At 43.2% G+C, this 12,089-nt stretch overlaps 1 protein-coding gene across 4 annotated transcripts in view; it reads right to left on the bottom strand.

The window, feature by feature from the left end:
- Positions 1-9,770, bottom strand: part of ATP2A2 (ATPase sarcoplasmic/endoplasmic reticulum Ca2+ transporting 2) — a 48,152-nt gene extending 38,382 nt beyond the window's left edge. For 2 of the 4 annotated variants that reach the window (XR_003925168.2, XR_005933112.1), the window contains exons 1-4: positions 9,357-9,769; positions 8,258-8,275; positions 8,085-8,167; positions 884-988 (exon numbers count right to left, since the gene is read on the bottom strand). Coding sequence is in view for 2 of the 4 variants with exons in the window: in XM_030026725.2 (XP_029882585.1) it covers positions 884-988; positions 8,085-8,167; positions 8,258-8,275; positions 9,357-9,474 (324 nt within the window). In the remaining 2 variants the exon portion in view is untranslated. Of the gene's footprint in view, positions 1-883; positions 989-8,084; positions 8,168-8,257; positions 8,276-9,356 lie in introns of all 4 variants that reach the window. The other 2 variants (XM_030026725.2, XM_030026726.2) reach the window with 1 other exon arrangement.
- Between the last annotated feature and the right edge of the window lie 2,319 nt (positions 9,771-12,089).

Below are 12,089 nucleotides of genomic sequence, written 5' to 3'. Positions count from 1 at the left end.
CCTAACATGCTAAGATAGCAAGTAATTATGTCACACATTAACACCATCCCTTTAAACAACACAAAACCAAAACTAACCTTACAAAGAACTCAAATTACCCTAAAAATCCTAGAATACTTTTTATCTGCAGAAAAACAGTTCTAATAAACCATGCCCTGTCTGAAGTCATCAAATTAGTAAACTGAAGTTATATGAACAATTTTGTTCTGGCATCTCAAGACGTGTTAGAATATGTTACTAATATTACTGCTGATATGATTTATAAAAAGCTATCTAATTAATCTCACAGCTGATAATGTAGGAAAAATTTCATGGTATTTAGATGTTTTCAGAAGAAACTTCTGCCTTTTGACAGACATGCAGTCTTTAGATGTACACTTAATAGGTACTATAGTAATTGAACAGCAAGAATTAATACTGTATTAAATGTATTAATAAATGTATTAAAACATAGCATTTGTCTCAAGAGGAAACAGACAAGAAACTAGATTACAAGTGTTCTATCCTTTGTTCCTTTGTTGGGAAAAAGTCCCTTTTTTTTGCAAGCCGATCCAATTGATTGTTTGTTAGTTTTGCAAGATTTATTTCCTGAATTCAGGCCTTCATTCTGGACTGCCTAGTTCATGTGTTTACCCGTGTGTAGCCAAACACACTGATGGGCACTTTGCCTTTTTGGCAATACTTCTGAAGCTTTCATTTTACCTTTAAGTCAATACTTTCTGTCCAGAAGTTTCATGGTATGTTGACTCTCAATAATCTAAAGTTAGCAACACATACTAGCTGCATTGTATGAAGCACCTGACACTGCACTGTACAGTCCTTCCTGTTAAACCAAAAAAACCCAGAACGTCTGTGATTTGATGTTGTAAAAGTATCTGCATACCTGCCACACTCCCACAATTGCATTGGCTACTAATATAAGTAAGATTACAAAAGGCTCTACAAATGCTGTGATTGTTTCTTCACCTTCTTCAAACCAGGCCAGGACCTGTAAGAGAAACACAATGATTTAAATTACTAACTGATTTACACAGACACCTGGCAAACTTAAGACCTGGTAAGTTTCAGCTTGAGGTTCAATGCTTAAGACTTCAGCAATTTTGGAAACCCGTCTATCTTCCAAGGTGTAGTTTTGTAGTTCATGAATGAGTTGGCAATGTGCAATGGAAAAGGAGAAAAAGAATCTGTAATAAAGTAGTAGTACAAAGTTCATTTCCAAGGCTGCTCCTCTTTTAAAGGAGCATGCTATTTATTTGGGAAACATATTGCTACTTTTGCTTCACAAATAAAAGCAGAACTTGTGACAACAGCTATGGCAGTGAAAAGTTTAATAAGAAAATAATTTTCATTACTGTATAAAACGGGATGCAGACAGATTAGTTTGACTACTTAGAACACTAATAATTTGCCAAAATCTGAATTTTAACCAAGTTAATTGTTCTTCACCAATAACTTGCACAAATGAAAACAGCTCTACAAGTTTTCAGTGAGTACATATGAAAAGTAAGCATCTACTATTTAAATCCAAGTAGTGTCTTACTGAAACATCTAAGTGAATTGTATAGTTACATCTGAAGTTGAACTCTGAGCTGAGTAGCTGATAAAACTCAAAACTGGATTTTGAAAAGTAAGTCAACTTGAGGACCTGCATAAAAGGCTTCACATGAATTTTATTTTAATTAATTTGCTTTAGAATTACACTCTAGTTTTAGGCTTCTGCCATTCACTTGACTTGGATGGGTATGTGTCAGGGCCTCTGCACAGTTCTGTAGTTACTGAAGAAGAAAGTCAAGCTAACACGACCAGAGAGGAAGAACTTTTTCATCAACATGTTGAGCAACAGGAAGCCTGGAAAGTGACAGTAAATAGGAACAACGTGTTGAGATAATTAGGGCTGGTAGTCAGGCAACAGCACTCTGAATCACTAGAAGACTGCAGCAAGCAAACCGTTACTAAAGCAAGCGCTGTAATTCCACCAACATGCTGCTCAGAGCTATTGCTCAATTGTGAAACACTCCAGGATGTTAAAAGGAAGGAGCAGCAGCATGAAAGCCTCAAGCAGAAAACAGACTGTCAAGCAAATCCAATGCAACAATGAATTTTTATTACAAAAGGATAAACTCATAAGATCCAGGTTATGATTAATAAGACTGAAACATTCCAACTGGCAACACAACATTTTGAGGGTCTGTGTAATCCCTCTGGAAAAGAGATTTAGTTGGGGTCTCTTACACTTGCTACACCTCGGTATTTCTTCCCTCCTCCCACACCACTAATCTCCAATCCCCAGTAGCAACTTCTGCCCTTTGACCTGCTAGAGCAGTCATACAGTCTAAATTGTAGTCTTCACTCTACACATTACCCCTTGTATCATGGACAGCTCTTACTCCGCACCAGCACTGTTGCCCCCAATGGAGCTACAGAAAAGGCAAACGGTACATTTCCAGTTTTCTTAGCATATACAAGGTCACAGACTGCCATCAGAAAAGCTGCTTACTATCTGTTTCTTCCCTCCCTTTAGTGGAACTCTGTAAAGCCCATTTTGCTTCCAACAAAGCAAGTGAATTCAATCATTTTGTGATGTTCTTAACAGAGCAGGTACCTACAAGGTTAACTGGAATAAAACATCTGCTTTACACAATGCTAAACCATAATCTTTTAAGATTAAAGACCATGTGTGTTGTAAAATAACATTGAGAACGCCCACAACTTTTAAGGGGTAAGGAAAGGAGCTACAAGGACAGCAAGATCCAAGTATGTCATGGAGAACCAAAATTAAGTTTTCAAGGGATCTTTTGTTTCAATAAGCCATTATTTCAAGAGGAGCAGGTGAACTCAGATTAGAGATCCTGACAGTACAGATCTGATGTTTTAGATCTTCACTGTTCTGTTTTTGGCAAAATTATCAATCTGTGACCAGATTAAAATGAAGTATCTAGTCAATCCAGGAACCCCGCAACACACATTTCTCTCCCAAAAAGTTTCCACACAATTACTAACAGTGGAATGATCTAAGCTCTAGTTCTAGAACGTTTTAGTAAATATAGACATGTAAATAACAGAAAACACTGAGTTCTTGGTTTTGTTATAGCAGACTACAGCTATATTAACACCCCATTTAGGACACTTGTGATATAGCAATGTGTGTTGTGTAACAGATCAGGTTGATAGTAGCCTGAAGTAAAAACAAACCCACAGTAAAAACCAAAGAGAAAGTAGAACAAGGAATACAAGTATTTAACTAGGCGTTTTTAGTAATAACAGATCATATGCTGAAGCCTGGTAAAGACTAGGTAATTCTTGTCGAAGGCATCTAGTCCTTGTCAGGAAGTTTCCATTAGCACACTTTTAAGACCTTGGAGAGGTTTACAATGAGAGATCTTTTATCTGACTACTACTCAGAAGGGCCCCACCATATTGCAGCCCTAATCACTTTAAGACTCACATGTAGAACAGCTTAATTTCCAGGTCATTGATCTCCAATGTACTGTTCAGGCAGTATGGTCAATAAGTAAAGTTACCATGTATTTAAGAAGCTTAAAAGAGTAGGACAAAAAAAAAAAGAGCAAGATAATGCCTCAAGAGAAATGCAAGTCTGAAAATATAAGGGCAATTAATAGCAAGACATAAAAGTCCCATACCAACAGCCAACGTAAGCAGCTTAAAGGACAACTTTCATTCAGCATATTTGCTTGAGGGCTGCTAGAGCTATGGCTTGCAGAAGCTTATTTTAATCAAAGCCTAATGGGGTGGACCTGCAGGACACTAAGCCAAAAAATACACAATGACAGGCAAATAGCACTTGGTTTTAATGGTTATTTGTAAAAAGGGGGCAGAGGTACAATGCGTAAGTCAGCCAGCAATAAGGTGACTACTGATGAAAACAGCTAGAACAGAGGTGTCCTTACAGCTTTTTGCAATTCTACAAGTTAAGTATCTCTGTATTGTCAGGCAAGTCATGGAAGCAAGTTGTCTCAGATACTATTTATCATTAAGTAACAAAAAGAGAATTAAAGAATAGAAGTTTCAAGATAGAATTCTGTTGCCCAGCATGCTGTACCCACTTACTGCTAACAGAGGAAAAGCAAACAGTTTCTTGTCAGCAACCTAACAAGGTTTTTGTTTATTTTTCATTTTGACAATGGAAACTTAAAAGCAAACTGGGAGAGTAAGATCTCATCCTAACAAAAAGTAGCCCTGGACTAATTAAGGCAGGTCATGTAAACTATGGACTGCGTTTAACGGAGCTTTCTTCTCACAGGATACTATGAATTAAGATTTAGTATATTTTGGACAGAGTACTGACTACTGCTCAGAAAACCCTCTTTTAGCAATTTCTCTTTTCAATACAAATTACCTTAAAATTAAGCAGACGCAAACTATTATATTAGTCCTGATACTTGTTCCTTGTCAGTTATACTGAACACCAGGAAATACTAAAGAAAAACCTCACCATTTTAGTTCCATTATTCAGTAGATTTTTTATTTGCTACCCAAGGAAAGAGGAGGAAAAAAACAAAAAAAACCCCAACGGATCTTGACGGTACATATAAGTACAAAATTAAGAATTTTACTGGGTTAGCAGATTGTAAACACCCATCAGATATGCTACTCCGTATTTCTGAAAATAAACACATTCCTGTGTTTAGTGTAGCAGTAAGGAAAAAAAAAATACATAGCACCCACAGGTTAATTTCTACAAAGTAAAATGTAATCACAATTACTTCTCACAGTTTTATCACCCCTACCCATCAGCTGGTATCTCAGGTGCTACTGAGTAATCTGAATTTAGGTAAAGCGTGTCAGTGTGATGTTCTACAGCAATCCTTATCTTGTGCCACATACTCACTGCTACTGACCTCAACAGGTAACTTTTGGGGTGATTTCAGGGCAGAGCCTGCAACATTTTTACTGGCACATCTTACTTCCTCCAAGAGTAGCTTTGCTCACCTTTTAACACAGATTAGGTTATACTCACACTAACTTACAGGCTATAATAATCTCTGGACTAAATCACAATATATTGTTTTAATCTAAACATGGATATCCGGTATTAGAAAACATTCCCAGAACATTCACTTCTAAGTCATCTTAGGAATCAAAGAAATAAAGGGCTGGGGGGAAGAATGCTCTTAGGATGCTGTATTAATACTTAAGTTTTTAGTAGAGTTTATAGTCTGCTGCATCTTGTAGAAGAAAATTCACTATAGGTGTGATGCAAAGATAAGAGTGCAGGGTTAAGCATACATCACTGTTTAAAGCATATATACTTTACCAAAGAATTATTCTACGTCAGATGAACAGTTAACATCTTGCAACTTGTCAAAGTCATTCATACAGCAAAGAAAGCTGTTCTTTATGTAAATACTGCAGATCTCAGTACATGATACACAAGTAGCAAGAATTAGAAGCCACAGCTCATGGAAAATTAAACATCCTCTCACTTGCAACCTAGAAAGTCAGGCTATGAAGGCCCTTGAACTGCCAAGATGCACTCTACAGGTTTATTTCTGCATAGGCTTCACAGATTCAACAGAACACCGAGACAAGGTCCAAGCCTATATGTAGATCCATTTACTCACCATCAGAAATTATTCATATTGTTTCTATTCAAAAGCCATACTTAAGGCTTTTTCTAACTAGGCACATCTGTAACAGCAGTTCTGACTTGGAATGTAGGACCTAGTATCTACAGCCAACAAACATGCAGCATGTGACCCCTACAATCAGCTAGGGTGACACAGATTCAGCTGTTAGTCTGATTTATTTTACTGACACATACCTGACAGGGGGTGTGGGAGCAGAGGACACTAAAAGCACTTTGAACACAGAAGTTTATATTGTATGTAAGATGGGATGTTTCTGCACAAAAATCTAATGCAGATCTCAATGTTAAAGATGGCTGTTTCTGTGCAGTCCTAATAGTAAGAATCTAATATGATTTATGATCACAACACAATCACCAGAAAAAGCTTCCGCAACACAGAACAAAGAGCTATATACCTCAAGATCCTCTCCCTCATACCTGAATCTTCAACTTTTTTTAAATTGACGATGTACAGCTGGTGAAGAACACCAGAACTTAGGTGAAGTTAATTACATCCAATTTTTGCAGCAATACAGTCTTTATATCAACATACTCAATAGTTCTTTACAGCTACTATAGAAGTCTCCAATATGCTTTCATCAAAAAAAATGTTAAAATCTAAGAAAAACAGACAACAGATGACCACCTTCTGAGCAAGGAAAAAGCCAGAAACAAACACAAAGGGAAGTGCTTTTAAAGTACCAAAATTATAATATACTGAGTTTTTTCTTTTAATTTCATCAAAAGGAGAAAATCTTTACTACTAACATCAATTTTTAGTGGGTAGCCATAACTCTTAAATAGGAGACAGAAAAGGCAGAGCAGTAGCCCAAGGTCATATATCATGCCAGTTGCACAGAAGCAGAGAACCCAGATCTATCCCACACTCCATTAGACTACAGTCTCCTCTTAATTAGACAGGAAAATTAAGCATACTGAAAAAAGAAACAGAATGCAGTTACTAATCAAGTTTTCGAAGAGGGCTTGGCAGCGTACGTTCTACGACCTCTGTCAGTCTGGTATCATACTTACTCAGATTCAGCAATGAAAGCTTAAAGTTCGGTGAATTTGATTTTTCGCTTACTTGGTTATAATAAAAACAAATAACATACCTTGGCATGAAAGGCTAACAAACTTCTGTACTGTCATTTATCTCATGAGATGAGAGAAACACTCCTGTCTTTTCAAGAACAAAAATACATCCCCTTTTCACCCTCTGGGAGGGGAAAATGGGAAAGAGGAGGGAAAAAAAAGCTTTTGAATGACCTGTTTATTCAGTTTTCTATAGCCAGCCTGATTTCCTCCCCAGGAAACAGAAGAGTGAGTAAGGCACATTTGTCTCCCCGGTCAAGATCAATGCCACCAATCATTGCTCACCTGGTAAGGCTATATGCATACCAAAACCCAAAGCACTTTGAAAGGTGTCAGTGTGGCCATAGCTGAAGCCTCTCTTGGTGGAGGATCAGCAACACAGTATACACTGCAGCAGCCACAACATGGCAACCCTTCCCCCATCATACAGAACAGCTTCAGAGTACATTCTCCTCTGCCCATCCTAATTAGCTTGCCCTTAGCTAAAGAGTCACCACAATTTCCACTCCCCCCAAGAGCTGCAGCATTTATTTTTTTTTTTTTAAAGTAGTTAATTGCAACTCCAGGGCAAAGTCTACTATAAACTTTTACTCCTGCTTAAACAGTTTAATATTCTGCACACTTTTGTGTTGTCCAGCTCCCCAAGACATACAGCCTTCATCTTCCACCTATACTTAGCCTTTGCTCAGTTTTCCAGTTTTTCAGCAAACACATACCCTTTACACATTATGTAAAAAGATTGCCTAAACATGCTTTTGAAAAAAAAAAGAAGTTAGAAGTGTTCTTGTTCTTTTAATCCTGTATGCAAAGCAAGATGTCCATTTAATGACTAGACTATCCAAAGGTCAGTTACCAAATTTGGTCAACAATGGTGCCATCACAGCCGTCATCATTCTTGTCACTGTCAAAAGCAACAACTGTCACCTTGCTATTATCAGGAAGGGAAGGCAACTGGAATATTCGCCATGTAAATTCTATTTACAGTCTGCATTGCATCCAAAAATGTCTTCCAATGATTATACATCGAGCTTGATAACGATTAACTCAAAGGCAAGAAGAATGTCCAGTTAAACACTTACTCAAGGTTAGTTTTCAATGCCAACAAAAGCATTGGGAAATCCCACCTCAAAAAAGCAAACTGGGTTGAATGAGAAGCACTTTTTAAATACCTGTCTAGTGTAGTTATGTACTCATGACTCCTGCAATGAAAGATTCCCTGAGATTTTGTTTTCTAGCATACAGAAACCTCTTCACAAGGCAACTAATTTGAGAGATAGCAATTTACTCTGCATCTTATACTTCTACCTTTTGAGAAAGAATAACTTCAGTATGTACAGTTCCTATACATTGTAACATCTGTCATTGTGATACAGAAGCCTATGAAATAAAAAAAATGCATACTTACAAAAGATATGCAAGCTGCCAGCAACAAAATTCTAACTAGTAAGTCTTCAAATTGCTCAATCACAAGCTCGAGTAATGTTTTTCCTGCAATATGTAACAAAGCCATTTAGTTATGCGTATTAAAAAAATGATGAATTATCAACAAGAATTAGAAGATTTCATGAACACGCTTACCTTCCTCAGCCGGTAACTCTGTCAGTGAAAGATGTTTCCAGGAAGCATGTCAAAGAAATCATTGAAGAAACACATTAGAGCACTGTAAGGCATCCACCAGATATTGTTTGTGAATTGCACACTCAACCGGGTTGGATTTGACCATACTGAAAGCCCCGTTAAGGTGGCTCTTTTCATTAGAGCATCTCAATAGGCTGGTAGTTTTGCGTTTTAAGACACATACAGGTTAGCCGGAATGTGCTAAGGGTTATCATTCAGCCAAGTCATCACTCCAGCCAGCTGTGGGACTTCTGCTGTTGCTGCACACAAAGGGTCAAAGGCTCAAAACGCTTTTCAAACGATTTCTGACAAAGGTTTTCCTCCACATTCACTTCAAAAAACCAAACCACCAAACTTGGTTCAAGATATTTCAAATTCTTTCCTCCATTTTAAGGATATTTTCTTATTTCTGCTCTCCCTTTTATCTCCCCACAACTAGATTTAGTAATTCAAGAGGCACAAAAGCAGTGTTAAAGCTAAAAAAAAAAACCAAACCCCACCGTATAATCTTCTCATAGCTTTTCATTTTTACACAACGGCATGGGAGTTCAAAAGGGACTAGGAAGGCCAAGCAGTAAGGATTAAAAAAAAAGAAACACCTTACAGGCTGAATTCTGTGCCCCGACTCGAGAGAAGAATGTAAAATAAGGGACAGAAAGGCACTGAAAAGCAGGGGAAAATGAAGGTCAAGACGGACAAAAAAACCACCCCACAGCGCTTCATTTCAGAATGGAAGAAGATTTCCCACCGTTAAGGTGAAAGGAAACGGAGGTGACATCCTCCTTCCCAAAGCAGCCCTGTGAGCTTGGGGTATGAAAGAAACCCACGAGGTGGAGTTCAAGTCAGCCATCTTCTCTCCCTCGCTCCTATTCCGGGTCCTGTAAGAGATGCCGGCTTTGCAAATACACACACGTTAGGCCTTGAAACAGGGCCCCGAGAAGGATGAGCGAAAAAGAGAAAGGGGTGGAAAAGGGAGCAGAGAAGGGGGGAAGACGACGAGTGCCAGCGACAGCATCCCCGCGGCGGAGGGAGGCGGGCGGCGTGGGGCCGGTTCACCTACCGTTGGAACCCCATTTCTCCTTCAGCTTCTTGACTTGCTCCAGGCTGAGCCCGGTGCTTTCGTTGACGCCGAAATAAGCCAAAACTTCCTCCACAGTCTTTGTGTGCGCGTTCTCCATGGTTGGGGCAGGGAGCAGCAAATGGTGCCTCGCCTCTTCCTCCTCCTCCTCAGCGGCGGCGGGCGCGGCGGCGAGCCCCCTCCTCAGCCCCTCGCTCTTTCCCCCACCGCCCCCGTCCTATCACCATAGACCCCCTCCCGCAACAGAGAGGAGCCCCCGAGCCCACCTCAGCGCCTCACTCCTCCCGAAGGAGGCAGGAGAGGAGGACAAAAAAAAATTAAAAATTTTTTAGAAAAAGAAAAAAAGAAGGGAAAGCCGTCGGGCAAAAAAAAAAAGCCCCCGCCCCCCTCCCACCCCACACGCCCGCCAGGGGAGCCGAGCCGCCTCTCCGGCAGGGATGAGCGGGGCTTCAGACGTCCCCCGGCCCCGGGCGGGCCCCCGGAGCCGCTGTCGCCTTAGGGGCGAGGGAGGGCGTGCGGGGGGCTCGGCGGCACCGGCTGCGGGTGCCTGCGCGGGGATGGGCCGCGTCCAGGTGGCCGAGCGGCCTCGCCGTTCGTCTCCTCAGGCTCGGAGCCGCCCCCGCGGAGGGCGATAACGGCACGCCTCACCCCGCTCGCCTCCAGAGGCGGGGGGCCGGGGGTGGGGGGGGGGGGGAAGAAAAAGGCGCAGTTGCCCCGCTGCCCGCCTCGCCTCCGCCGGGAAGGGTCGGAATCGGCCCCCTCCCTTTAGCAGCCCGATCCCCCCCCCTCGCCGGCCCAGGCCGCTGTCGCCGTCACGGCTTGGCCTCGCTCGCTCGCCCGGCCCCCGCGCCCGGCCTCGCCGCTAGCTCCCGCTCGCTCCGGTCGCGCACCGGCGGCGGCTGCTCTAATGTAACTTATGGGAGCTGGGCCGCCCGGGCCCCTCTCGCCGCCGCGGCATGTGGACGCCGCTCATTGGCGGGGCGCGCGGCGCGGGGCGGGGTGAAGGCGCGGCCCCGCCCGCGGCGCTGAGGCGGTGGCAGCGGCGCCTGGCGCGGCCCTGCGCAGCGCGGCCGCTCGCTCGCTCGCCCGCCCGCCCTCGGCTCGGAGGAGGAGGAGGCGGAGGCGGAGGCGGGTGATGCAGGCCTCATGCGGCGGCGGGAGCGCTTCCGCTCCGCAGTGGGAGAGGCCCCGCAGGTGGGGTGTCTGCTTTCCCGCCCCCCCCCGCCGCTGCCCCGGCGTGAACCGCCGCGGCCGCCCTCTGTCCCGGCCTCAACCCGCGCCTGGTGGTGGCTGAGGGGGGAGCGGGGCTGCCCTGGCGGCAGCGCGCGCCGGCTGAGGGGAGCTGCCCGCCTCCCGGAGCGCGCGCTGTCGCGATAGGCGTCTCGGCGCTGGTGAGGGGGGGGGGAGGATTGGCGCGGAGCTGCCCCGGCGCATGTCGTGACAGGAGCGTCAGCCTGCCTGTGGGAGCTCCCCTCGCTTCTGACGTGACAGGAGCCTCATCCAGCCAAAGGGGGAGCGTGGGGCTGCCCCCACCTCTGTCGTGGCAGGAGCCTCATCCAGTCATGAGTGCGCCAGAGGTGAGAGAGAGGTGAGGGCTGCGTGTCTCCATGCTAGCGCTGAGGGGGTGCATTCCCCAGAGGTCCTGCCCCTCCTCTGACGAGGCCTGCGCTGACACTGAGCAATGTCTTTTGCACAACTTCCTTCATTCCCCTTGCAGCCATCACACGCTGCCCCGCCAGCATAACAGTGACACACACACTCAGCCCTGGCTTGCACAGCGATAACGTAAGGAGGTATAAACTGCACAGTGTGATTTCAGCAGCGTGTGTGGTGTGAGATACCAGCTTTCCTCAGCACAGTATCTCGGTAACTGAAACAGACTCGCAAACCAATATAGAACACAGAAACTGACTGATTTAGCCATCCCACCCAATAATTCACAGAAACTTCAATGAACACAATACAAACAGAGAGAGAGAGCAGCACTAACTGACATTAATGACACCTGCAATACCTGCATGACACATAGCAAGCAATTCAGTACACAATATAAACACCTTCCCTTGAAAGCACTCGGTGCCAAGCAATGTTCTTGTATATGCGTGTGCAAATATAAAAGCTGAACTCTACGTGTGTGCTGGCTTACATAAATGTGATCCTACATACAATTTGCATATCCATCACTTACAAACCACCCACAGTACCACATTATAAGAAACTGTATGTCTGATCTAGAGGGAAAATATCTTAGTCTTACCTCTGTATTAGCAAAGGAGTAAGGAGAGAGGACAGCCAATATAAACTTACAATGTTCTAGGGTATGTGTGGCCCTATATGCTTTCCAGCAAAAGTACAACCTCCCTAAAAGAGACTCCTCTGTAACTAGCCAATGTCCAGATAAGGATAACTTGACAGCACGCCTACACTTGACAGGGCAGTTCTGAATAAAAATTTACGAGTTAGATCTCTGATGATCTAGTTCAGGTGTGACAATGACTATTCCATGCGTTGCCTGTATTAATTTTGTCTTGCTTATCAGCAGGATTAATCAGCATGGCCAAATGTTGCTTGAAGAGTTATGTTGCTTCTCATACCGCTACCTCACACTGCATGTATACAGACATAACCTAGCTGTTAAAGAGGTAAAGAATGTCAACATGACAGGTTTATATAGTTTATATAGTTTACTGAAAGTTTCTTACCTAGTTTTAATAC

This window comes from Aquila chrysaetos, chromosome 9 (genome assembly GCF_900496995.4).
Source record: "Aquila chrysaetos chrysaetos chromosome 9, bAquChr1.4, whole genome shotgun sequence".
Classification (NCBI taxonomy): domain Eukaryota; kingdom Metazoa; phylum Chordata; class Aves; order Accipitriformes; family Accipitridae; genus Aquila; species Aquila chrysaetos.
The sequence above is the reverse complement of the archived record's forward strand: the minus strand, read 5'-3'. Positions and strand labels throughout refer to the sequence as shown.